At 41.9% G+C, this 27,752-nt stretch overlaps 1 protein-coding gene across 2 annotated transcripts in view; it reads left to right on the forward strand.

Moving 5' to 3' along the window:
• IPO5 (importin 5) overlaps positions 1-23,071 on the forward strand; it is an 80,975-nt gene extending 57,904 nt beyond the window's left edge. Inside the window, exons 24-26 of one of the 2 annotated variants that reach the window (XM_037896118.2) lie at positions 12,099-12,327; positions 18,414-18,555; positions 21,952-23,071. In XM_037896118.2, coding sequence (XP_037752046.2) covers positions 12,099-12,327; positions 18,414-18,555; positions 21,952-22,038 — 458 coding nt within the window. In that variant the 3' untranslated portion in view covers positions 22,039-23,071. The remainder of the gene's footprint in view (positions 1-12,098; positions 12,328-18,413; positions 18,556-21,951) is intronic. The other variant, XM_037896129.2, reaches the window with a different exon arrangement.
• Positions 23,072-27,752: the final 4,681 nt, after the last annotated feature.

Consider the following 27,752-nt stretch of genomic DNA (forward strand, 5'->3'; position numbering starts at 1 on the left):
ACTCTGCTGTGGGGGCCCGAGACTGCCCCAGCAGCAGCTGGTGCACCTGGAGCAGGGGCTGCCTGAGCTGTCCCTGAGCCAGGCGCACCAACTGGTGCAGAAGTCACGGAAAGTCATGGAATCCATGACCTCTGTGACAAACTTGCAGCCTTATTCATAAATGTAGTTCTATCTTGGGGAGTCTGCGGCAGTAGATTGAAACAGTTGCACCATGAGAGAGCTGAACCTCTGCATGCACTTCAATGGAATGTTAATTTCACATCCTAATGTGAACACTTTTAAAGAAGAAGCCATGACTACTGGGTATAACTTGGTTTGAGGTGGACTTTACTGAAGAGATTTTCAGAGTGAGATAATCTTTTCTAGGTTTAGTGAATATATGCAAACAGTGCTGTTCATCCACTCTGTTAAATTAATAACTCCTATAAATGGTGAAAATATGGATCTCCCCAAAGAAAGTTAACTTTTTAATGTTCATTGCCAAACACTAAACCCTTTCCTGAATTTAAGATTTGCCTGTTGTCTAAAAATGCATTCATTCTCCTATGGGATAACTACTTGTAAGAACCAATGTGTCCAAAAAATTCCATTTTTATTGGTGACTATTAGAATAAAGTAGGAGAAATACACTGTGGCTCTGGGGAAAGTATTGGTAGGAAGGGTTAATGTCCAGTCTAAAGGCCACACAAAGCTGACACTTCATGACTATTGGGTATGTCCATTAGGGATATTGATCAGAAATGAGACATAAGAGATTAAAAAGCGTCACCTCCCCTTAAATATTTGTGACCCACATATGAACATGTGACATTTAGTATCTTCAAATATTTAAAGGCGTTAGCTATATTTAGATCTTTATTACTATTTATACACAGCTGATTGAGAGCAATATTTCTTGACTGAAGAACTGATATATTTAGAGTGGGCACAAAGCTTTAATTTAAACTGTGTAATAATGTAACATGAACCACTAACAAACAGCAGGCTAGTCCTCTTGGTGCTAAAAGGGTTGTCCATTTAGTTTCTAAGGATTTTAAATATTTTAATCTTGTATCCATTGTCAAGGGATTTCACTAGCTGCTGTGTTATAATAGGGACTGATTCCAGAAGCAAGTATGGGCACTTCTGAGGGAGTTGTAGAAGTTTAGATATTCTAATTTAATTGCTTAAGGCGCTGTTTTTCTCTAAAACCATAGATATAAATTACCCTAGTCATAAAATTAAGACTATTTTATTCTCAGAACTCAAATGTTAATTTTTTGGGCTTCAGATTTTCCAGTAACATCACACATTTCAGATAGCCACTGTGCTCTGAAATACATATTGGGCTAGATTCTCCACTCAATCAGAACTCTGTTTAGACACAGTGGGTGGGGGGTAAGGAATCCGTTGTATCTCTGTAATTCAGTACTGCCTGGCCCTGGTGTAAGTTAAAGATAGTCCTCAAACTCTGCATTTACACTAGTGGAAGGTTTGGCATAGCAGGTTTCCACTCCAATACATGCCTCTGTAGCCTTTATTATGAATTGATAGTTCTGTGGTAAATTAGTTAGTCCAACTCCTGTTGCTACAGTTTAAAGATAAATAGGGTAGAGATTTGGAGGCTCTAGGAACACATGAAGAATGAAGACAGTAAGCGCAAACAGGTACAAATGTTGTTGTCACATACCCATTTATTCATCCTGAGAGAGTCCATGCACTGGCCAATGCCATATCCAGATTCAATACCCAAAGACTTCATAGAGTTGGGTGAGATCTCAATGGGTGGTCATTGAGAGAGAGGTGGGTTCCTGGTGTGGTCCTACCAATGAGGTCTTCCATGGGTATTCCTCCCGTTGGGGTCTTCCCACTTTTACGCAACCAGGAAACCTCTTATATTGCTCTGACCACCACCTAATACCTGATGCATTTGCTTTTTTCCTTATCTGTACTTTCTCACCCCATGAATATTGGGATGGCCTGTTTTTCATAGTTTTAGTTTCCCCTTATTCTTATTGGCATCTATGCACGTCCGTCCATAGTAACCTGCAGTCAGAGCATGACATTCCATGGTGTTACAGTCAGGTATCTCGTGGTCTTGGGCAATTGTTTTCCATTGCAGTCTACTTCTCTGTCACATCACCTGTTGGTACATCTTTTACAGGAATAGTGTAACCTTACTGGCATAGTGTTATTCCTAGGTCACCCACTCACATCAAGCATACTTAGCCATAGGCTTAAGCTATGTAGGCCTTGCATCCCAGCTGTGCATTACTTATACCTAATACACAATCATCATTCCTAAATACTTGTCAGTCTTGTACTTAAATCTGTTTTACATACATTGATTATATATGAAATAGCATCTGAGTGGACCATAACACTAAGTACAATGATAAATGGATGATAATATTAACTAATTGGCTACACCTTCGTGCCTCCTCCATGCTTCCTCTGCTGGGACGGGAAATAGGCATGGGGCACGTGGCGCAGAAGACAATTATGTTGGCTTCATTTGTGCTGGTGAAGTTCTTTTGATTGTCCCCATAGCTTCTGCTTCCAGTGTGCATACACTCCATACATGTGAACTCAGATTCTTTTTGGCTAGCAGATTGTCTGGAGCTGTGCTAGGACCCCCTTTTGAGCCCTGAGCAGCCTTACCTTTTTACTTCCTGTCTGTGAATGCCACATCTTTAGTGCAAATGATCATAAGAGTGGCCATAGTGGGTCAGACCAAAGGTCCATCTAGCCCAGGATCCTGTCTTTCAACAGTGACCAAGCCAGGTGCCCCAGAGGGAATGAACAGAACAGGTAATCATCAAGTGATCCATCCCCTGTCACCCATTTCCATCTTCTGGCAGAGGCTAGGGACACTATCCCTGACCATCCTGACTAATAGCCGTTGATGGATCTATCCTCCATGAACTTAACTAGTTCTTTTTTGAGCCCTTTTGTAGTCTTGGCCTGCACAACATTCTCTGGCAAAGAGTTCCACTGACTGCGTTGAGTGGAAAAAATACTTCCTTTTGTTTGTTTTAAACCTGCTGCTTATTAATTTCATTTGGTGACCCTTAGTTTTTATATTATGAGGAGTAAATAATTTACTTTCTCCACCCCAGTCATGATTTTATAGACCTCTATCATATCCCCCCTTAGCAGTCTCTTTTCCAAACTGAAAAGTCCCAGTCTTATTAATCTCTCCTCATATGGAAGCTGTTCCATACCCCTAATCATTTTTGTTGCACTTTTCTGAACCTTTTCCAATTCCAATACATCAGTTTTGAGATGGGGCAGCCACATCTGCATGCAGTATTCAAGATATGGGTGTACCATGGATTTATAGAAAGGCAACTTGATATTTTCTGTCGTCTTATCTATCCTTTTCTTAATGATTCCCAACATTCTGTTCGCTTTTTTGACTGCCACTGCACATTGAGTGGCTGTTTTCAGAGACCTATCCACAATGACTCCAAGATATTTCTTGAGTGATAACAGCTAATTTAGAACCCATCATTTTATATGTATAGTTGGGATTGTTTTCCTATGTGCATTACTTTTTATTTATCAGTATTTAAATTCATCTGCCATTTTGTTGCACAGGCACTCAGTTTTCAGAGATCCTTTTGTAGCTCTTCTCAGTCTGCCTGGGACTTAACTATCTTGAGTAGTTTTGTATCATCTGCAAATGTTGCCACTTCACTGTTTACCCCTTTTTCCAGATCATTTATGAATGTTGCAATGGACTGGTCTCAGTATAGACCCTGGGGGACACCATTATTTACCTCTCTCCATTCTGAAAACTGACCATTTATTCCTAGCCTTTGTTTACTATCTTTTAACCAGTTACCAATCCGTGAGAGGACCTTCCCTCTTATCCCATGACACTTACAAATAACATTCTCTCATAGGCTATGGGAAATTCAGGGCCTTATGGCTGATCTACCTTACACAGTGTTCCATAAAGATAAGGTAACTCTTTGGAAGGAACTTGGAGTGCAGCCTAAGATTGTTTCCAGTTTTCACTTAACTGGAAGGTGAATCAACTGATTTTTTTCTTTCCCAAGACTTGCTTTGGGGGGAAGCTAAATTGGACAGTATTAAGGGTCAAGCTTTTTCCACCCAAAGATTGTTTATATAAGTATCTGTTTTAGAATGTGGTAACTAAGTTAAATCCACCCAGACAGGTTAAAGCCTGTTCCATCAGGAATTAGGCAACATCCTTAAGAAGCATTCCTATTTCAGAAATTTGCGAGATGGCTACAGGGGATCAGTCCGCGCTTTTATCTAGCACTGTTCCTTGGTTGATGCTTCAAGATCAGATGTCCTTTTTGGTAGAGCAATGCTACAATTTTTGTTTAAATAGGACTCCCAGACCCACCTCATAATTCTGAGGTAACTGCTTGCTAGTCACCAGAAGAGGAATCCATGTTGAAAATCACTTGGAAGTAACATTTGATGGTCTTCAATAACTGATTCTTCAAGATGTGTTGTCCAGATGAATTCCACAACTCACCCTACTCACCTGCTTCTACAGAATCCTATAGCTACAGTATTCTGTACTACTGGCAATGGAACTGAGGAACCGCTCTGTTTTTGTGCTCTGATGGGGGGCCATGCAGGCACAGCCCCAACAGACACTGGTAGCTAAAAAGAATTTGTCATATGCTTGGGGTGCATGTACATCAGAAGTGGAATTCATGTGAACGCAGTTACTAAAGATGACTGTTCATTCTTTGACTAATTGTCCCTATGAGTGCTCCAGTTCAGGATGTGCATTTGCCCAGGCGCTTTTATAGGAGATTTTGTCAGCAGCATCCATGTGTCTGCTCCTTCACCCTACATGTTCTTGTGCTCTGAAGGAAGGGTATATATAGAAGAGTGGACCCACCGCCACTCCCGATTCCTGCTCAACTGCTTGTGGCTCAAGAGGGAGTGTTGGGTGTCCACTTAGCTATGTGGGTAACTTGCTAATTTTTCTTTGTTTGTTCTTTACTTTTAGTATTTTCTTATTTATTAAGCAGAATTTGTGCTTTGGGGTGGTCCCATTCCCTCCCTCCTCCTCCTTCTCCCCCCCTCCCCCCCCCCCAATTTGGGCCTATCATTCAACATAACTGGTTAGGAAACTCATTCAGCATAGCCCTCCATCTGCAGCCTTTCCTAACCAGTTATGCCCAAGACTCTGGGCTTCAAGCACTGTCAGACCTGCCCACAGCTCTTTCTCCTGCAGCAACAGGCATTCTAGCTGCCTCTGCTGTCTTCCAAATGTAAGATCTGCACTGCTTTCAAAGGCAGATTTAAAATGAGAAGGCTAGAGTAAAACTTTTTTATAAACCATTCTTTGAGACCTGCAGGATCTGAGGTGCCCCCCCATCCTTCTCCGGTACATCAGCTTCAGCTGCTCAGAGCACCTCAGTGACCATGGGGGCTCTTCAGAGTCTTCCAGACCACCAAAAAAAGACCCTATTCTCCAGAATAAAAAACAAAAGGAGGGGAAAATCACTCTCTCAAACCACATCTAAAGATGTCTCACATCCTGGTATGAGTACTTTTTCTTCTATCCCCCTGTAGTATAGAGACCCCAGCACAGGCTCAAAAGAGTTCTCTGAGTACCAAGAAGCCAGCCAGCCAGCAAGCAAACAGGAGCATCATCGGTACTGGACTCAGTGCCTGTGAAGCACAAGAACTCCTTTAACACCTAAGTGCCCAAGTCTTCAGTACAGTCTCTGGTACCTCCCACATGCTGACTCCTGAGGAATACTATCCAGATCCATGGTACCATCTAGGTTCCTCTCCCACGAGGATGTCTGGTTCTCGGAAGAGTCTGAATCCCTTCTCAGGGGTAACAGGAGGCACCCACTTATGTTCCTGGGTCAACTTACCCTTGCATGACTACTCAATCTCCTGTACTGATGCAGTCTCCAGCCATCCACAGGCTTCCTGAACCATCTCTGAGGGGGTATTGAGAAGGATTTCCCACTGGTATCAATTTACCTGTCAGATCCACTGTTCTGTCTGTGAAATCTTGATGCGGTTATTGGTCCATCACTGGCTCCCAGTACCAACACGACCTCTGGTACCGACACCTTGCCCTTCTAGTGGTACTTGCTCTGATTGTGAGGTATCGCTTCAGGGTTCCTCCAACTTCCAGTTCTACCTTTCCTCTTTTGGTGTATGTCCTGAGGAAGATGCTCCCAGCAGGAGATACACCTGGCAATCCTGGCAGGAACGATCTTGGAGTACTACCCCCTTTTCCTTACATCTAACCACAGTGGGCCACCTAAGGTGAGCAGTTTTAAAGGATACTTTCATGTAAGAGAGCACATTAGGAACAGCAACCACACCAACACCGGGTCCTATCCCTCAGAGGGATTCTCCAGAGGAGCAGGAGCTAGGTGCAGAAGTGGACAAACACCTCCTTCCACAAATCCTCCTCCTCAGTAGACACAATTATCTCCCCTTCCCACGGCCTTCCAATGCAGATGATTTCAGGGCCTTCCAGGAATTTATGAAAAGGATTGCAGAGGCCTTAGAAATCCTGCTAAGAGATACAGGAACTTGATCATTTCTTTCAGAACATTCTCCAAGGCAAAATCACCTTGCCCATCAACAGTGATGTCACCAGCCCATGTGGTGTGGTAAACTCCAGCTATCATACCACGCACTTGTAAGAGGGCCAGTGAAAAGATACTATATTCATCCCCAAGGGCTCAAAGTACTTTCTCCCACTGAACCCCCAACTATTTGGTTGTTGATGCTGTTAACAAAAGGAACAGACAACACCACTGTCTAGATCAGTGCCATCTGACAAGGAGCTGAGAGGGCTAGACCTGTTTAGCTGGAAGAGTTACTCCCCTGCCACTTTGCAATTCAGAGTAGCCAGTTACCAAGCCCTGATGACAAAATATGATTTCCCAAAATATTCTCAGTTCTTGCATTTTCATAGAATATCAGGGTTGGAAGGGACCTCAGGAGGTCATCTAGTCCAACCCCCCTGCTCAAAGCAGGACATTTTATTGAACTTCTGCCACAGGACTAGGAGGAGTAGTTTCAAACCCCAATCACAGAAAGCCAGATCATTGCTAAGGCCTCACTCAATGCTGCTGATGCAGCTATAGTCATTTTGAGTTTTTGGTTCCAATCCTCCAGCCCACTCCAAAAAGTACAAAACACTGGAGAACCTTCTGGGTCTTAAGCTGTTTAGTAACATTGTAGTCAGGTCCTTCCAGTCACAAAAAGACTGGGCATCATTGCAGTCCCTCAGCATCTACACACCTGCAGCAATAAGAAAATTCAGTTTGCTCGAAAGGCAGCTCCACAGTCTTGCCCAGTCCATTATAGCCCATGAGACTTGTGGAACCTCTCAGAAGCCAAGATTCTCTAAGAAAGGCCTATCGTCCAGTTACATAAGTCAGTGACTCTCAAAACAGTTGTTTTGACCAGTTGGTCAAGAGTCATAATCGGTCTCCCATTCCAGATCATATGCTATGCCCATCCCCCCTCAACGCCCCTGTGGTGCTCCTCTCCGATTTCCTGCCTGCCTGAGAGCTTATCACCTCTGACAGATGGATCCTGGAGGTGTTTTCAGTGGGCTGTTCCATTCAGTTCAACTCCCTCTTTTCCATCCTTCCTCTCGATCCCACTTCAGGTATGCTTCTTATGGGGCTGTCCTAAAATAGCAAATACAATCCCTTCTAATTATGGGGGCGACCAAACCTGTTCCATTGGACTTCGTCAGAAAAAGAGTACTACTTAGTCCCCAAGAAAAATGGATGCTGGAGACAGGACATTGAAAACCTTCATCCTCTCGCAGTGTTTCAGAATGGTAACTCTCAGCAATAATTCCTCTGGATCTGGGAGATTAATTTGTCTCCCTTGATCTTCAGGATGCTTATTTTCCTATGTGTACCTCTCATCACTGTTCCACTCTTTGGGTCGTCTACGTTGAGACACACACAACAAATAGACTTCATAGGGGCCACTCTGGACTCCATTACCTCCAGAGCATGCTTTCCCACAGGCAGGTTCGTTACATTGTAAAACAAGGCTGGACTTGGTAACAGAACCTGCACGCCACAGCAAAAGGCTTGCCTTCCATCCCTGGGCCACATAGCAGCATGTACCCTGTTGTAACACCTTTGGCAAGACTACACTCCTATTGTCTTCAAGCCTAGTTGAGGGCAGTTTACACATGGAGTAAACAGTTTATCCAACTGGGTATCAATACCCCAGATGGTCCTCAACTTCTCCCAACAGGTGTGGGGGCAAAAAGTCTGTGTGGGAGTTCCATTCTTGAATTCCCCTCCCACAAAGATAATCTCCAGGTGCCTTCCTGCTAGGTTGGGGTACTCACTTTAAAAACTTTACAGCTTGGGGCAAATGGAATCCCTCAAGAGGCCACTCTAGTCACATTTCAGAATTGGGGAGTCCGTTAGGCTTGCCATTGCTTTACACTCCATATCAGGAGCCACTCAGTGCTGAATAACAATGTATTACATAAATCTTTGAGGAGCAGGATCCTGGTCTATGCACAGAATCCATAAAATAATGGAACTGGTGTATATCTGAGCATACAGAGATCAGTGGTTCATCTGCCGGGGCTATAGAACACCATAGCAGACACCCTGAGCAAGGTTTTTTGCCGTGACCATGCATGAGTGGGAGTTCAATGATACAGTATTCTGGAAGATTTCTTACCTGGGGTCTTCCAGAGATTTCTTTGATGCCATCAACATGAAGGCCTGATTATCTTGCTTGAGAGGAGGACACAGACACAGCTTGCTGGAAGATGAGGCCAAGAGATAACAAGAACATGTACTCTTCTGTATTTGTCTCCTGACACCATTACTTCTTCAAAGTCCTGAACAGGTTGAAACAGGAGAGATCAAGGACCATCTTCATAATGCCGTTGTGGCGGCCAAAGTAGATATAGTTCAAAGAGCTCTTCCAACTGTCCTTGCCAGGGCCAGCTCTAGGCACCAGCAAAACAAGCAGGTTCTAGGGGCGGCATTCCAGCCCCTAGAAACGTGCCCCAGCTCGCCTCCGGCCGCTCCCCTGAGCGCACTGCTGCCGCTCCACTTCTCCCCCCCCTCCTGTTTTGCGCGGCAAGCCTGGGAGGGAGGAGGAGCCGAGCGGCGGCACGCTCAGGGGAGGCGGCGGTTGTGGAGCAGAGGTGAGGTGGGGCAGGGAGTGGTTGCTCTACCCCCCATTACTTCCTGCCCTCTCCCCCCACCCTCGTTCACCTCTGCTCTGCCTGCTCCCCTGAATGCGCTGCCTCTCCCTCGCCTGGGAGGGAGCGGGGAGAAGCGGAGCGGCGACATGTTCAGGGGAGCAGGCGGAGCAGAGGTGAGCTAGGGCAGGCAGTTGCGGGGTGGGAGCCGCAGGAAGCAATGGGGAGGGCAGGGATTTTGGGAGGGGGCGGAGTTTGGGGCGGGAGGGCACAAAAAAAGCGGGGGGTGGCCAAAAATTTTTTTGCTTTGGGCGTCAAAAATCCTAGAGCTGGTCCTGGTCGTTGCAACTACCTCTCCGCCTTCCTTTGACAGCAGACCTCACCCAGGTGTCAGGATACACTGTCCATCCCAACGTCTTGTCACTTCATTTTAGGGCATCACTGCTAATAGCTCTCGGGACCTCTAACATAGACCAGAACTACTCTCCAAACAGCAATGCGCAATAGTAGAAAAAGCAACTGTTTTCCTTGTAATGGAAAAGTGGAAATGTGTCCAGATCTGGTGCAGTCTCTGAGCTGTACCTCCTGTCAAGTCTTCCCTTTCCAACATTCTTGGTTACCTGCTAAACTTGAAAACCACAGGGTTATCACTGAGCTCAGTTAAGGTTTACCTGGCTGTCATTGCAGCCTTCTTTCCCTCCTTCCCTCTCCCTCCCCAGTTGAAGAGTATTCATTCTTCACTCACCTGACCACTGCAAGGTTCGTTTAAGCCTGTTTAACCTTTTTCCTACCTCTAGGAACCTACTCCTCTATGGGACCTCAACTTAGTTTTCAATGCACTGAGGAAAAACCCCATTAGAACCTATGGGGGGCTGTCCCCTCCATTTATCTTTCAAGACCTCTTCCCTATAGCCATCACCTAGGCTAGTAGAGCTGTGGGCCCTTATGGCTGACCCACTGTACATGGTATTTATCATGACATGGTGACATTACATTCCTACCTTCATTTCCTGCCTAAGGTAATCTTCAGAGTTCCACGTTAATCAGGACACTCATCTATCAGTGTCTTGTCCCACCTCTCACTCTTCAAGAGAAGAAGCTAGTCTCCAAATACTAGACATAAGAGTTCCAGCTTTTTACCTTGACAGGATTAATCCCTTCAGGACTTCTCCTAGACTTTTCATCACTGTCACAGAACGAATCAGAGGACCCAATCTCCGCCCAAAGGCTGTTTAAGTCGGTGTCTGGGATGTTTATTAACCTGTTACAATGCCTCAGAGATATGTCATTGTCCTAGTATTGCTTATTCCACCGGAGTCCAGTCTACCTCTGTTGCCTTATTGAAGAAGGTGTTCATCTTGGATATTTGCAAAGCTGCAACCTGGTCATCAATGCATATGTTTTTCCAGCCCTATGCTGTTATGCATGCTTCCAGAGCCGGCATAACCTTTGGTGACTGTTCTGTGTTCCATATTGAATCCACTTCCTGAGCAGCCACCTCCATAATTGATGTACTGCTCGAGAATCTTCTGCAGTGGCGCACCACAGAGATAACTGATCAAGGGACAGGTTTACTTAGGTTGTAATTACAGTAATTGGACTTCTTAGGTGGAGCATCCACAGGGACAAACTACTACCTGCCCTCCTTGCTCTCTGCTTCAGTCGTTCTTTTGGACTTTGTAGTTGAGAAGGAGCTGCAGTTTGCCTGCTTTTCCCTATATACCATAACACTGGCGCATGAGGATGTGTAGTACACAAGTGCAGACCCTCAGGCACTGCTGATAACATCTCCATCAAGCATGCATGGGCGCATGTACATCCTGAAATGGAGCCTCCATAGGGACAAAACATTTTGAACGCCAATTACTGTACAAAGTAACTTCCTTCTCTAGCCTTTTCAGGCGAGTTTATTTCTGCTTGTGCCATCTGAGTGGTGTAAAGTGGATTTAGCAGACAGGATAATTTGGCCCTTCTGAACTTTTTTTATTGCCTATTTTAGGAAGTGCATGTATGTAACACATACGTATGAATACACATAACAAATACATATATTCTCTTCAGTGTGTATTCTGAGTCATCAGGTTTTTAATCTAGTTCAGTGGTTCTCAAACTTGAGCAACCTGAGGACCCCCATTTCGATTTAAAATTTTTCAGGGACCTCCAAGCCCCCTGCTCAGCCCCAGGCCACACCCCCATTCCACCCCTTCCACCAAGGCCCTACCCCCACCCCAGTTCTTCCCGGTTCTGCTCTACCCCTGCCCCTCCTCTTCCCTGCCACTTTCCGCCCCTCCCCCGAGCGTGCCCCATACCAGTGCCGCCTCCATGTTTTGGAACAGCTTTTCAGTAGTGTGCAGAAGGTGCTGGGAGGGTGGGGGCATAGTTAATCAGCAGGGCCTGCGGGACCTATTGGAGTACTCTCGAGGACCCCCATTTAAGAAACGCTGATCTAGTCAAATTTTGCCATTTGTGTACTTTTACTAAGCTATTTTGAGACTGAATTTAAAACTAGGCATATAGCTAAAAAAATGTCTACCCATTACAAGTAACATTACCACAACTGAAGGGCTATAGACAATGTTTTATTACTGTTCAGGTTAATTTTTTGTGTTTGTCAGCTATCAGTTTCATTGCTTCCCTTGAATAGTCAATCAACTTTGCGTACCTTTTACATAGTCAGTATATTTTTGTTATGCCTTTCACACAGCAAGAAGGTGGTTGGGGCGGGAATCGTCTTTACATTTTAAAGATTGGAAAACCACAAAAGAAGCAGGGAGACTTAAACAGATGAATTATTTGAAACTACTTCCTACTCATTTTTTTAAACTACCCATATTTGAAGTTGTGTGTGTCTGCAAGCGGTTTAGTGCCCTAGTGGGAAAGACTATTGTTGCTCAAGTGCAAGCATTTAATTTGGCTATACATGAGGCTTTTTCCTAATTTTGCTCTGTTACAGAGGCGCTTCCATTGCTGGTGAGAGTTATTCAGTCACCAGATGCCAAAGCCAAAGAGAACGTCAATGCAACAGAGAACTGTATTTCAGCAGTAGGGAAGATCATGAAGTTCAAACCTGATTGTGTAAATGTTGAGGAAGTCCTGCCACACTGGTTATCATGGCTTCCACTACACGAAGACAAAGAAGAAGCTGTTCATACTTTCAATTATCTGTGTGACCTAATTGAGAGGTAAGGTAAAAATGTACTTTGCTATAATGCATAAAATAAGCATACTTGTAGTCTGCTTATTTGTCTTATACACAGTTTCCAATAATGGGACCTATACTCGTTTTTATTTCTCTAGTATACACATTATCTTGAACATGAAAATTAACGTCTTTCATATTCCATTAGTAAGGCTAAGATTTTTGTCATGGATATTTTTAGTAAAAGTCACAGGTCATGGGCAATAAAGAAAAATTCATGGAAGCCAGTGACCTGTCCCTGACTTTTTCAAAAATTTCCATGATAAAATGGGAAGGGGCTGGGAAGCTGTGGGATGACTGGGAGCTCTGGGGGCCCTCACCGCCCATGGGGGCTCAGAGTTCTAGGGTCCCCCTGCCCATGGCAGTTTGGCGTTTGAGGGGCCCCGCTGCTTCAGGCGACAGGGGTACCTCACACCTCCCTGCCACTGTGGGAGACAGTGGGACCCTGCAGCTGCTGGGCCTGAAGTCACGGAGGTCTTTGGAAGTCATGGATACTGTGAATTCCGGGATCTCCGTGACAAAATCATAGCCTTATTCATTAGTAACAAATTTAATTCTAGTTTTCAATAGTGTCTAGTTAAATGTTTTCGTATCTTGCATCCAGTTGCTGTGCTGATATAGTATCAGCATGAGACCTTAAGGAAAATTCCAGCAGTTCTTTGACACCGTTCCTATGATCACTTACCAGTATTGCAACATAAATAGACATTTTAACTACCAGCAACACGCAAAACAGATGACCGCTTTTCTTCCGTAATTGGTTTATAAAACATCTTTGTTTCTTGATGTGCTTTGATCTTTCAGGTGTTCATGGAGCAGCTACGTAAGAAGTAAACAGTGAAACAATGCAAATCGTCCAGTTTTAGAGTACAGTGGTAGTGTCTCCCTTAATGCGGTTCTGAAGTATTGGCAAGTAGCCCAATCAGTGAAGTCCTGCAGTGAATTCTAATACTACCTAAAGAGGTTCTCTATATTGAGAACACTGGAAGGAGAGATACCCAGTCTTGGAAGTGCTTATACACTGTATGAAAGCCCAGAATCTTCTGGAAAGTTTTGACCATTGGGTGATATGTAGACTTCTTTTCAAAGATCGCTAGGCAGCCCACAGTCCGTGCATTCAGCAGATGACTACTTTACTCTGTCACAAAACTGGGAAAATAGAGACCTTCAACCTCATGCTGATCAGTGTAAGGTTTGCAATCATGAATCATTTACCATCTATCACTGATAAGTCTTGCAACTTCTGATATAGCCAAAAACTTGCTACCTGAATTTTCCACCTTAATCAAAACAAAATGGAATCCTACAAAAAGTGGAAACATGGTCAAATTGCTGAGGAGAACAAAAGAATAGCATAAGCGTGTAGGGACGAAGAAAGGATAAGCATACAATGAATTACACTTTAAAGGCAATAAGAAGAGATTCTTCAAGAAGAGATTCTGGGCTTTCATACAGTGTATAAGCACTTCCAAGACTGGGTATCTATATTGAGAACACTGGAAGGAGAGAGAACCTCTTTAGGTAGTATTAGAATTCACTGCTGTCATCTGGTACATAGGGTGATCTATCCTCCAGACATCTGGTACATTAGGAGAAAGAGAAGAGTGAAGAAAAATGTAGGTCCTTTGCATAGCAGGGAAGGAGAGCTGATGACATCAGGAGGTCTGATGTGTTTAATGCTGTTTTGCTTCATTCTTCACTAAAAGGTTAATAGTGACCAGATACTCAACACAATTAATATTAACAAGATGGAAGGAACACAAGCCAAAATAGGGAAAGAAGGTGTTAAAGAATATTTAAGAACACAAGAATGGCCATAGTGGGTCAGTCTAATGGCCATCTAGCTTGGTATCCTGTCTTCCAACAGTGGCCAGTGCCAGATGCTTGAGAGGGAATGAACAGAGCAATTGTTGTGTGATCCATCCGCTGTTGTCCAGTCTGAGCTTATGGCAGTTGGTGGTTTAGGAACATCTGGAGCATGGGGTTATCCCTGACCATCTTGGCTAGTAGGCATTGATGGACCTATCCTCCACAAATTTATCTAATTCTTTTTTGAACCCAGGTACACACTTGGCCTTCACAGCCTCCTCTAGTAATGAGTTGAACTAGTTGACTGTGTGTTGTGTGAAGAAGTACTTCCTTATGTTTGTTTTAAATCTGCTGCCTGTTAATTTCATCGGGTAACCCTTGTTTCTTGTGTTACGTGAAGGGGTATATAACTCTTCCCTATTCACTTTCTCCCCACCATTCATGATTATATAGACCTCTATCATATTCCCCTTTAGTCATCTCTTTTCCAAGATGAACAGTTCCAGTCTTTTTCATCTCTCCTCAGATGGAAGCTGTTCCATACCCCTAATCATTTTTGTTGCCTTTCTCTGTACTTTTTGTAATTCTAGTATATCGTTTTTGAGATGGGACAACTGGAACTGCACGCAATGTTCAAAGTGTGAACGTACCATAGATTTATATAGCAGCATTGTTTCCTGTCTTATAGTCTATCCCTTTCCTAAGAGTTCCTAAAATTCTTAGCTTTTTTTTGACTGCCACTGCACATTGAACAGATTTTTTAGAGAACTATCCACAGTGACTCCAACATCATCTGAGTGTAAATAACTAATTTAGACTCCCTTTTGAACTTACTCAGGATTGTTTTCCAATGTGTATTACTCTGAATTTATCAACATAGAATTTCATCTTCAATTTTGTTGCTCCATTCACCCAGCTTTAGGCAATCCCTTGGTAGCTTTTTGCAGTCAATTTTGGATTTAATTATCTTAAGGAATTTTGTGTCTTCAAATTTTGCCACCTCACTTTTCACTCCATTTTCCAGGTCACTTATGAATATATTGAACAGTACTGGTCCCTGTACAGATTATCGAGGCCCCTGCTATTTACCTCTTTCCATTGTGAAAAATGACAATTTATTCCTGCCCTTTGTTTCCTATGTTTTAACTAATTACTGATCCATGAGAGGACCTTACCTCTTATCTCATGACTACTTACTTTAATTAAGAGCCTTTATTGTGGGACCTAGTCAAAGATTTTCAGAAAGTCCAAGTACACTACATGCACTGGATCACCTTGCTGACATTCTGAGAATTCTAATAGATTGGCGAGGCATGACCTCCTTTTACAAAAGCCATGTTGGCTCTTCCCCGATAAGTTGTGTTCATCTATGTGCCTGATAATTCTTTCCTTTACTATGGGTTCAGCCAGTTTGCCTGATACTGAAGTCAGGCTTACCAGCCTATAATTGCCAGGATCACCTCTGGAGTTTTATAAAAATTGGTTACATGATCTATCCTCCAGTCATCTGGTACATAGGGTGATTTTAAGCAATAGGGTGACCTTAAGCAGTAGGTTACATACCATAGTCAGTAGTTCTGCAATTTCATATCTGATTTCCTTGAGACTCTTGGGTGAATTCCATCTGGTCCTGGTGATTTATTACTGTTTTAACTTATCAGTTTGTTCCAAAACCACCTCTATTGATACCTCAGTCTGGAACAGTTCCTCAAATTTGTCACTTAAAAAGAATGGCTCAGGTGTAGGAATCTCCCTTACATTCCTCTGCAGTGAGGAGTGATGCAAAGAATTAATTTAGCATCTCTGCAATGGCAGAGATAAGTTAGGTAAGTTCAATATAATTCAGTTGGCAGGGGCTGATGAAATGCATTCTAGGGTACTTAAGGAACTAGCTGCAGCAATCTCAGAACTGTTAGCAGTTATCTTTGAGAACTCATGGAGGGTGGGTGAGGTCCCGGAGGACAGTTTAGGTCCCAGAGAATTGGAGAAGGGCAAACATATAGTAACTATCATTAAAAAGGGAAACAAAGAGGACCCACAGAATTACAGACCAGTCAGCCTAACTTAATACCTAGAAAGATACTGAAACAAATATTCAACAATCAGTTTGTAAGCATCTAGGGGACAATAGGATTATAAGGAATAGCCAACTTGTCAAGAACAAGTCATACTAAACCCACCTAATTCTTTTACGGTGTTAACGGCCTAGAAGCAATGTTTCTCGATGATTGGTCCGTGGACCAGTGCTAGTCCCTGAGCTCTCCCTGACATAGTTTAGGAAGGCAGTAAGCCGGTCCCTGGTATCAAAAAGGTTGAGAAACACTGGCCTAGGGAATGGGGGCGGCGAAGCAGTAGACATGATGTATCTTGATTTTTAGTAAGGCTTTCGATACAGTCCAATGTGACACTCTCATAAGCAATCTAGGGAAATGCACTCTGGATGAATTTACTAGATAACTGATTGAAAGACTGAATTCAGAGTATTATCAGTGGTTTGCTATCACACTGCTGGGGGGGAGGGGGAGGAGGAGCATATTTAGTGGGGTCCTGCAGGGTCAGTCCTGAGTCCAGTACTAGTCAATATTTTCACTAATGACTTGAAGAGAGGGTATATTTATAGAATTTACCAATGAGACAAGCTGGGAGGGATTGCAAGCACTTTGGAAGACAGGATTAGAATTCAAAAGAACATTGACAAATTGAAAAATTTGGTCTGAAATCAACAAGATGAAATTCAATAAAGACAAGGGCAAAGTACTACACTTAAGGAAAAATCAAATACACAACTACAAAATGGGGAATTAACTGGCAAGGTGGTAGTACTGCTGAAAAGAATCGGTTATAGTGGATCACAAATTGAATGAGTCAACAATGTGATTCAGTTGCAAAAAAGGCTGATATTCTGGGGTCTATTAATAGGTGTGTTCGTAAGTAAGACGGTGGAGGTAATTGTCCCACTTGACTCAGCACTGTTGGAGGCCTCAGCTGGAGTAGAGTGTCGAGTTCTGGGTGTTACACTTTAGGAAAGATGTGGACAAATTTGAGAGTCCAGAGGAAAGCAACAAAAATGATGAAAAGACCTATAAGGAAAAGTTTTGTTTTTTAAAAAGGGCTGGATATGTTTAGTATTGAGAAAGAAGACTGAGGGGGGCCCTGAGAACAGTCTTTAAATATGCTAAGGGCTGTTATAAAGAGGATAATGATCAATTGTTTTCCATGTCCACTGAAGGTAGGACAAGATGTTATGGGCTTAATCTGCAGCAATGGAAATTGAGGTTAGAGATTAGGAAAAAATTTCTAACTATAAAGGGCAGTTAAGCACTGGAAAAGGATTCTAAGGGAGGTTGTGGTACCCCCGTCATTGGAGGTTTTTAAGAACATGTTGGACATGCCAGGGATGGCCTAGGCTTATTTGGTCCTGCCTAAGTGTAGGGGGCTTGTTCTTCCTCAGCGCAGGGGGGTGGACTCGAGGTCCCTTCCAGCCCTATGATTATACCTTTCATTCTTGGTTTACAATCATAGAGCAGATTGTGATAACTCATGGAGTACCTACTAGCGTCAAATCTCATGATGCTTAGTATAAACCAGGGTTTGAAACCGAAATGGTACTGGTGGCATTGTTAGATATCCTGCTGATGGATAATTGTATGCCCGTGCTGATACTGTTAGACCTGTCAGCTGCCTTCAATACCATTTGGGTCTGTCTTATTCTCCCTTTAATCTTCACAAGGCCTTTGATTGACAAGCACTAACCCTTTTCATATTTCAAAGTCCTTGTATTGTGGCATTGCTCACTCTAGGTCGGCTCTCGCTTTGGAGCTAGTCAGTACCACTTTCCATCAGCTCTGGGAGGGAGGGAGTAAATTGGTTTAAAATATACAAAGCTTTCCCTACTACAGTGCTCCAGTCCCTGCTGTATGGACTTTCCCAGCATAACCGTATTAAACTTCCAGTACGGTGGGCTGGCCTGCACTGCTGAAGCCTATCTAAGGCACATAACTTTTCTGATAAAGCACAGCCCAGCTTTATAAATAAGGAATGTTCAAATTAGCCAGATCTTAAAATGACAAAAATAGAATTTTCTTCTAGAACAGGATGCACTTAATGATGCTGAATAACCTCAGGTATGAATGTGCAGTTCTAAAAATCAGAAATGTCCTGAAAAGCAGTTAACTTACATACACAATCTACATTTATCTTTTTAATTAGAATGCTAACACTGACATGTTTGTAACATATATACTTTTTTGATCTCATCAGTAACAACCCAATTGTCCTTGGTCACAACAACGCTAATCTTCCCAGAATATTCAGTATAATTGCGGATGGTGAAATTCATGAAGCAATTAAACACGAAGATCCATGTACTAAACGGTTGGCTAATGTTGTTCGTCAAGTGCAGGTGAATGTGAATTTATTTTGTTGTAAAGGGAATCATTCTAGTTTGCTCTGAGATGTAGGAATTGTAAAACTAGTGTTCAGAACCTATTCTCTGTAATAAACATGATGCTGCAACCAGTGTTCACTCTAAGAAGAAATATTCCAAATTGATTCCTAATAGATTATGCAAATTCAGTGCAACAATCTAGATTAATCCTGATAACGCTATGTAAGGTACTTGAACCAGAGGGTGTCTATCTTTTTATGACTCATGTAATTTTTGAAGTATTCATAAAAAATGTAAACACTTGGAACAATTGCATGATTTACCGTTTACATAACTCCCTTTAGTTTCCTTTACCTTTTCTCAGGTGATTTGAACTACACTTTTTAATTTCTAAACGTTAACTTTTGGATTTCATACAAAGTATATTAAAATGACCCAGAAACTGGGCAGCTACAGGGCAAGGGTACACAGGCTTATTCAAGAAGAACCTCGTGAATTCTATGTTGGAAGAGACTGAGTAGAGTGAAGTGTCAGCTCCATAACTGTCTGCTACCTTTACTCTACAATGTCATTGATACATTTTGGGTTTCAATGGAAACTGCTTGTGTAAGGGAATTTAAAAAAAAAAAAGAGTAAGCAAAACCTACACATTTAGTACTATAAGATAGGGGCAATAGAAGGAGGGCAGTACTGAAGTGTATTTATTTTTGGGTTTTTTAGATAATAGAAGCACCTACTTCAAACTCTGGTTGACCTGTACAAAATATAAAATTCAAAATAAAATCACATTAAATTACTTAAGTCTCTGCCATTACCCCCAGCCACAAATCTTAATTATCCTATGTCAATAGCCTTGTCCAGCCCATCCTCAGATGGCAAAGATGAACTTTTTATGATGATACAACTGACTGATGAAGCAAGGCTTTTAATGGAAGGTGGTTCTTCCACCTTCAGAACTATGGGGAAATAAAGTGGCCCTACTTTATCAAGAAATTGCATCTCTAAGTAAACTTGCATAGTTGCTAACTACCCCACTGTGGAAGCTGGTGGAGGAGCAATGAACAGAGGTTACTCCTAGGGGAATTCTGCATTTAAAAAAATAAAAATTCTGTGCACAATATTTTAAAATTTTGCAGATTTTTTGTCAAAATAACACTATATAATCATGCCACTTTCAATTATTTTGGTAATTTATTTCAAAATACCTGTCAGGAAGTATTCCTGTAACAATGCAGATAACAAAAAAAATTCCCATAGGAGTAGAGTTAAAGAAACCCCTGTGGCAACCCAGTTCCTGCTTCTCTGCCCCTTCCTCCCACCCCGCACCCGAGCCCAGCTCCGAGGCTAGACACCCACACCTCCTTGCCCTCCAGAGCCCAGCTACCAGGCCACACCCCCACACCCCTTTCCCCTCCAGAGCCCAGCTGTGGGGACAGACACCCTCATCCCCCATAGCCCAGTCACAGGGACCCCCTGCCCTAGATACCTCACAGTCCATCTCTCCCTCGAGCCTAGCTGCAGGGCCAGATACCTGCACCCCTCCCCCCACAGAGCCCAGTCACTCACCCCTACACACACACACAGAGGGAGAAACAGCCTGATGCTGGGTCCTGGGCTTGTATGGAGTTTCCTGCACACTGCCTCCTTCCTTCAGGGCATGCCAGAAACCGCAGCTGCTGGAAATTCTTCAGCTCTGTTCCCCTTCCCCCAGCAGTGTATTCGATTTGCGAGCTGGGCTCTGCAGGTCCAGTGGCCCCTAATGGCAGCCAGCAGCTCTGCAACACCAATTCTGTGGGAGGGGGGGAAAAAAGGAAATTCTGCATTGTGCAGTGGCGTAGAATTCTTCCAGGAGTAAGGAGGACACGTAGGCTGCTTGAGGCAATGATATCTGATTGAGAATGGCAATTTTAAAATTAAAAACTTGCCCTTTATCTGGGAGTACTTGTGGCACCTTAGAGACTAACAAATTTATTTGAGCTTAGTCTCTAAGGTGCCACAAGTACTCCTTTTCTTTTTGCAAAAACAGACTAACAGGGCTGCTACTCTGAAACCTGCAGAACTTAAATGTCAGAATCTCATTACCTATGGAAAAAAACTAAAGGCCCTTATTTAAGTGTTAGATTGTCTTTAGAACACTGAATCTCACAGTACACCATGTCTTTACATTTCTTTGATTGGACCTGATGGATCCTTTTTTAAATATGGTGTGAAAAGACTAAATTAAGACCTTCAATGTAGAACTGATGTTTAAAATATATCAAATGTAAATCTGCTAACTTTGACAGCTTGTTTAAACACATTAAATGAGATTTTAAATATCAAAAGTCACTGTAGAGATTTAAATCGGTTATCTGCAATAAATCTCAACTTGGCCTCCTTTGTCAGACTGAGACAAGTTTAGCCCCTGCTCCCAAACCTGTGTTGATCACTGTGCTGAATAAATACTTCCCATTTATTTGAATGCCTTTATTCTGAAGGATAGTATTACCTTGAAAATATATTTGGTACCATTAAAATAAATCACCTTTGTGGTGACAAGCAAAATAGTGTGCTACACAACAGTGTGGAGATGAAAAATTATGGCTAACGATACCGCTGCTCTTCTGAAAGTACCATGTGATTTATCTATGTTCAGGCAGAGCAAATAACCTGTTTATAGCCTTATTGAAAAGAATACAAATTGTCATGCTACTTACCTTTAGAAGAATGAAGGGCTGCGTCTTGCCTGCTGTGATTTGTACTTTTTTAATTCTAGGGAGTTGCTAGGAATTTCAAACCAATTACTTAAGCCTTGTCTACACACAGACTTGCACCAGTGTAACTAAATCGTTTTTTAAAAAGCTTTCGTTAAGCTGATACAGGTTTGAGTGTTGGCAAGGACTTTGTCTGTTCTCTTTGGCATAACCTACAGCAGGGATGGGCAGTGAGGGGTCACATCCAGCAAGATCATTTCATTTGGCCTACAACAGTCTAGCTTGGGGCAGGAAGCGGGTGGGATGGGACAATGCACGTGTCCTCTCATGCTGCAGCGAGAGCCAATGGGGCCAAGTGGGGAGCCGGGGCCAGCACAGCGAGACAGGAGTAGTCATGACAGGGTGAGTGCAGGCCAGGCTCCCTCCCAAACTCCCTCTAGGACCTCCCACTACCCCTTGCGGTAGAGACCCTACATCCCCCCCCCCCCCCATGTCACTATTCCGTGGGCAGGGTCTGACCTTCTTCCCCCCTCCCCCCCCCCACTTGCGAAACGGTTTTTGTGGTCCCTCTACTATTTACCTGTAAGTTGCCCATCACTCTCCTAAAGTATATATGCTCAATGGATGTTGACTTTGAAAGACTAATGAAAATAAATGGCTGACATATTTCTAAGTCTATATTCAGTGAAGACACCTTTATTTTTCATTTGTTTTCCAGACCTCTGGAGGACTATGGACAGAATGCATATCACAGCTCAATGCAGACCAACAGGCAGCTATACAGGAGCTCCTGAACTCTGCTTGAAGGGCCTTAATTATCTGCAAGAAAACTAACTCCAAATAAACATTTACCCTATTGTTTAGGTTTCTTTGTTTTTGTTTTTGAGCAAAAAAGAACTGTAGAGCGTGTAGGCCATTCTTTTGCAATCTACAGGCAGTGGCAGCACGAAGAAGCACTCTTTCAGAGTGGTGTTTAAATCCATTTCTATCCCACAACACTGAAGACGCTCCCTGTAAACCCTACAAAAGCACTGAAGAGTATTTTTCTAATGGTATAAGCCACCCGTATGATGGTGAAAAGGAGACAAGTTGAATTTTCTCATTAGATATAATGAATTAAAAAACAGCTTTAAGACCAGTTATTCAGCGGTAATGTACATTATAGCAGATAACATTTCTATACATCTAGTGTTAATTGTATTAACTGGAGTGAGTTTCTTTTAGGGTAGAAAGTGCCCTTCTACCCAGCAAACCACTAGATCAAAAGATGAAAAATTGAAGATGAATATAAAGCATGAAGACCTCATTGATGTCACACAAAAAAGGCTTGTTTAAGTGACTCAATGAGAAAAGCTGTTCAGCTTCCAGCCCTTGAATGTGAAGTGTCTTTGGCATGTCTGGCAGTATCTCATTCACTCCTCAATAAATGACATTCAAATACAATAAGACGCTTGTGTAAAAGTTCAGTGCTGTGTGATTCTTATTCAATTTCCTCCTATGAGAAGATACAAGAACAAATGTTACGAGTCATAATTTTAAGATATTTGAAATTTTCTGTAGAATTTGTCTAACTCACACTTCATGCTTTTTTGTTTCTTGGATTTTAACCATTCAACTTTTTTCTGATTCAAAGAACTACATACTGTGTAGAATTCAAATTTAGTGACATGAGCCTTGGGTACAGTGAGTTTACATACCTTTACCATAAACTGTTTCATTTTCAGATCCAATTGCATATTTGTAATTTATGAAAAGTTGGCTAATGTTCCAGTTGCGGATGTACAATGGGTCTGTGATAGCCAAGCAAACTTTCAGTCATATTAAATTAAATACATGCAGTTACATTTGTGGAGATATGATTGGTAGCCTATCCTGAAAGGAGAAAATTTGTGTATAAATGTTTTATTGGTTCATCTCATCCTAGCAATACATGGGTTACTGTTTAAGATATATGGTTTTTCTAAAATCTTATTTCTAATTTAAACTTCAGTGTGAACCCTTTGCAGTTTGTACTCACATTTTTGATATAAATATTAAACTTATGCTTAGACCAGAAAGCTAACCTAAGAATTAAAGACTTTTCACTAAGTGATTTGCAGCAGTCTCTTAAAACATACTGTGTAAATGCATTAGAGTGAAATAGAAGAGTACAAATTTGATGCTTAACGAGAGAGGAAAAAAGCTGCCCTATGTATTATAAATAAGGATACGATTTTGTCACAGATTTTGAGATTTTAACAGACTTCAGTGACTTTCAGCTCTGGCTTGGGAAGTCAGCCCCCCCACAGCGGCAGGGCTCCGGCTTCTGTGATTTGTTTGTTGCCAGTTTCCTGCCCATGAATTTTAATAAAAATCCTTATGCCAAAATCTTAACCTTAATTATAAAATCAATTTCTATGATGAAAAAGCCATCAAACTGTTTAAAACACAACTATAAATCAAAATATAACCTGTTGTACTTGTGCAAGAAAATTCTACCCAAAACCAGTTTTTAAAGTAGCTTTAGTCTCATGGCAAAGTTTGTCATTTCAATCCTGACTGAGAAGTCAATTATTTGTTTTTGAAAATACAAATGAATAACTATGCTACTGCTAAGAGTGCAGATCTGCCTATAGACAGACAGCATATGTAGTTTGTAAACAGTAATTTTATCAGAACCCTATTCTATTTTGCTGTTGAGTATATAGTTTGTGGTGATCCCAATTTTCCTCATTAAATTTTTTTCATGTAAGTACAACTCCAGTTATTTTCAAGGAGTTCACATGTCCATTTTCCAGTGTGGGGATTTGCACGAATCGATGTGGAAAATATTTCAGTAAATCTGTATGCAGTGTAGTTGTAGCCATGTCAGTCCCAGGATATTAGAGAGGCATGGTAGGTGAGGTAATATCTTTTATTGCATCAACTTCCGTTGGTGAAAGAAATGAGCTTTCAAGCCACACTCAGATCTGAATAAGAGCTCAAAAGTCTCTCTCTCCATGAGAAATTGGTCCAATAAAATCTTACCTCACTCACCTTGTCTCTCCTAATAAATCTGATTATTTGTCTCAAAAGTACAAATGTCTGGCTACAACAATGGTCTCTTTGGTTATTTTATGTCTGTCTGGTTTTTGTTGTGTCTTCAGCATTTATTCATTTCTGGATTCTCACCTCTTCCCCCAATCTCAGACATTTGAGCGAAATCTCTTCTGTCAAATACTGGATGCATTTCACAGTTGTCCATGAGACTTCAGGTTTGGAACATAATCCTTTTGCCCTCAAGCTACATTCTTTTTCTGGAAGTGCAAAAAGCTGACTTTTCAAGCAGGAGTGGATAAAACCTTTTTTACCCATAAATAAGGGACCAACATTTGCGTGTTGGGGAGTGTTTACCCCACTGCATGCCTTTCGTCCTTTTTCCCCCCCTCCCTATGATAGCAAAGCAGGCCAACTGAAACAAGCAGACAGAGGAGCACTGTTTGTAAGAAGAACTCCAGATCACACAAGGGAAGTTCTGCTGCAATTGCCTCCAGGTTGTTGGCCCTCATTTTGTCAGGGCCAGGGGATTAGGCGATACAGCATGTGATAGCTGACACATCCGCCTGACATCAGCTTGACTTGCCCACAGAGACATCAAAATCCCTGCAACCCTTTTCCCATATCACTTCAAAAGTGAAAAGCTGCTGATTCTCCCATATACTTAAATTTTGTCTTGGTAACTATCTCCTTAATATTCCTTCCTGCTCCTTGTGTGAAGTCTTTAGGGAGGAGCAGGAAAGTCTGAAAGTGAACAAGTTCAGTCCTAGAATTTGAGAATTCTGGAACCCTCAAAAAATTTTCTCCAAGCTCAGTATTCCCAAAGCAGGAAAGGTAACAAATGGCAGTTATGAAGTGTAATTCATCCATTTTCCCCTGCAAATTTTGTTCTTGTGATGTAATGCATGGAGACCACACATAAAAATTTTTGTACACTTGGAATTATTTCCAGTGCAAAACACAAGGGAAGTGAAGTCATCTAAAATTATTTCAGATCCTTAAGTGGCAGAAGCAGGAAGCCCATATAATGACAGAGTCTGGACACCAAGGTACTGACTGACTTCCAGTTTTTCAGGGTGGTGAGTTGTACTTGAGCTCCGCAATATGTAGTGGACATGGTCAAGGTCCAGGCACATTTCAGAGCAACATGCTAGAGATAAGACAAGTCGGTCTTGCCTTTCTGACTTCCAGAATCTCCTGAGGAAGGAGCACTTTCTTATCCAGTCACAGCATAACAACTGTGGCATACATAAACCAGCAAGAGAATACAAGAAGCTCATCTGTCCTCCATCAGATGATCCACATAAGAGACTAATCACAAACAGGACTGGCTGAGTATCAATAGACAACGCATAGTGGCTCTTGAACCAAGTTTTCCATTGATATTCTAAAAGCTAGGCTACCTCAGCTTGACCTATTTGTATCCAGTGAAAGTCACTAGGGAAGACAAATCACTGAAAACAGATTCTGGTTCACCGATGACTGAATTGTTTATCAAAAATCTTTCTGTCATTCGGGTCACCCAAATTGCTCAAGAGCATGGTGATACTCAGACATATAGGGCTGCCACAGGCTAAATCCATCTTTGCCTGCAGATCCCAACTCATGTTAGCTGAACCTCACAGCTATTGAGCAATAAACCCTAACCATGTTGGCATAGTTTTCCAAAGTAGTATGTAGCCTCCAACAGGCCTTCTACTCTTTTGGCCTATGCAAGAATGGACAAGATTCTCCTGCTGATGTCAAAATAAAAACGTTCGCCCTAAGGAGAGAGGAATTCCAGCTCTTCTGTATTTCTTGCAGCTGTGCCAAGCCTAAGGATTCCCACTCTTGCATCTCAGTCTTGATGCTAACCAATATCAAATACAGCCTCATCCAAATATTTGGAAAATCAGCTAGTGATATCAAGGTTCCTTAGGGAAAAATTAGTCCAAAGTAAAAGTGAACATGAAACCTGTCTACATTGCTACAAACTCACAAGACATCCAGTTTGCATAGATAGAATCAATTTTCCTGTGTTCTCCATAAAATATTCTTCCTAAGCCCAATCACAATAAGCAAGAAAAGGTTCTGAAATCACTGCTTGTACCTTACTGCATAATCTGTTGGAATAAGGTGGTACTTCATACTCCAGAGGCACTTATTACCATGGCCAGCTTTTCCTTCTACTGGAAAATAATTTTTATTTTACCCAAAGCTTAAAGAGCTGGGGGAGAAAAAAAAAAATTCCAGAGTAGACTCTTGAGCAGAAAGGACATTGGCTACTACCAAGAAAATCTACAGTACCTGCGATTTGATCATGCAGTAATTTTAAAAATAAACAACAGAGGCTTGACTGCTAATCCCCAGCAGTAGCATTTTTGGATAACTCTACTAATTTTTCTTTATTGCTTGCTATGTTTCAGATTTGGGAATGTCACAATCAACAATGGAAAAAAGTCATCTTCCTTTCTATGACTGACTTCTCTTGTCTGCTCCACTCAAGAAATGTATGTGTCTATCTCTTCAGAATCTATATATATTTAAATAATAATAATCTTGATGGAAGATCAAGAAGAAACAGTCTGAGAATTGTGCCTCTCCCAGAGGGGCTGGAAAAAGGGAGGCCTGTGGAATTTTTCTCCCATGCTGCCAATGCTTGTGTGTCATTTCCCCATCAGAACTTGGATGTTGAAAGCTCACCCGCTCCCTTCCTATTGTCTATTTAGTTACTATTCACCCAGTGTTTGTATCCAGCTTTGGAAGCACACACCAGGCAGATGCAACATGAGCAAAACTGAGCTACCTTCTGTATATACAAGAGGAGGTGCAGCCCCAAAGTTTGAGGGTGGAGGGGTAGATAAGTTCCAGAAAGACAGAGATAACATTCTCCATTTTATTAGATAAGAAGAGGTTTGATTCATTCAGTAAATTTACTCCTGTAAAGGCATTCTTGGATCTGAGGATTTGATGTTCCCATTGGGGTAGTATAAAACCTCTAAAATGTAACATAGATTTAGATAAGTGAACGTGAACTTTTAGTCTAAAAAATTTAGAGCCATATGTACTTACACTAATCTGACAGAGAATTCCATTCCTTGGATGGACAGATAAGGCAGAAAGCTTGACTACGCATGTAAAAAATGGAAGAATACTGGGAAAATATTACATTTTAGTGTATAAAATTTAAAGTTCTTACTGCAAAGTGATAAATATTGGGACATAAAATGACAACGTGTAAAGGCATTACAAGTAACTTACTATCATTAAACAGCATGTAACATTTTGTAAGGTAGCTTTATTTCCAAGGAAAACTAATCTTCTGGATCTGCTGTGCTTCACTAATTTGTAATGTTAGGATTTACTAATGTCAGTCATTTTTACTGATGTTTTGAAATTACCTTTTGAATTAAGAAAACCACCACAAATACTAAAATTAAAGATGGACAAACAGGTTTTTTTTCCAAGGTATGACAGTGGGGAATAAGATCTTTTTTCCCCCTCTATCTTTCACTTATTCCCATT

Source organism: Chelonia mydas, chromosome 1 (assembly GCF_015237465.2).
Source record: "Chelonia mydas isolate rCheMyd1 chromosome 1, rCheMyd1.pri.v2, whole genome shotgun sequence".
Classification (NCBI taxonomy): domain Eukaryota; kingdom Metazoa; phylum Chordata; order Testudines; family Cheloniidae; genus Chelonia; species Chelonia mydas.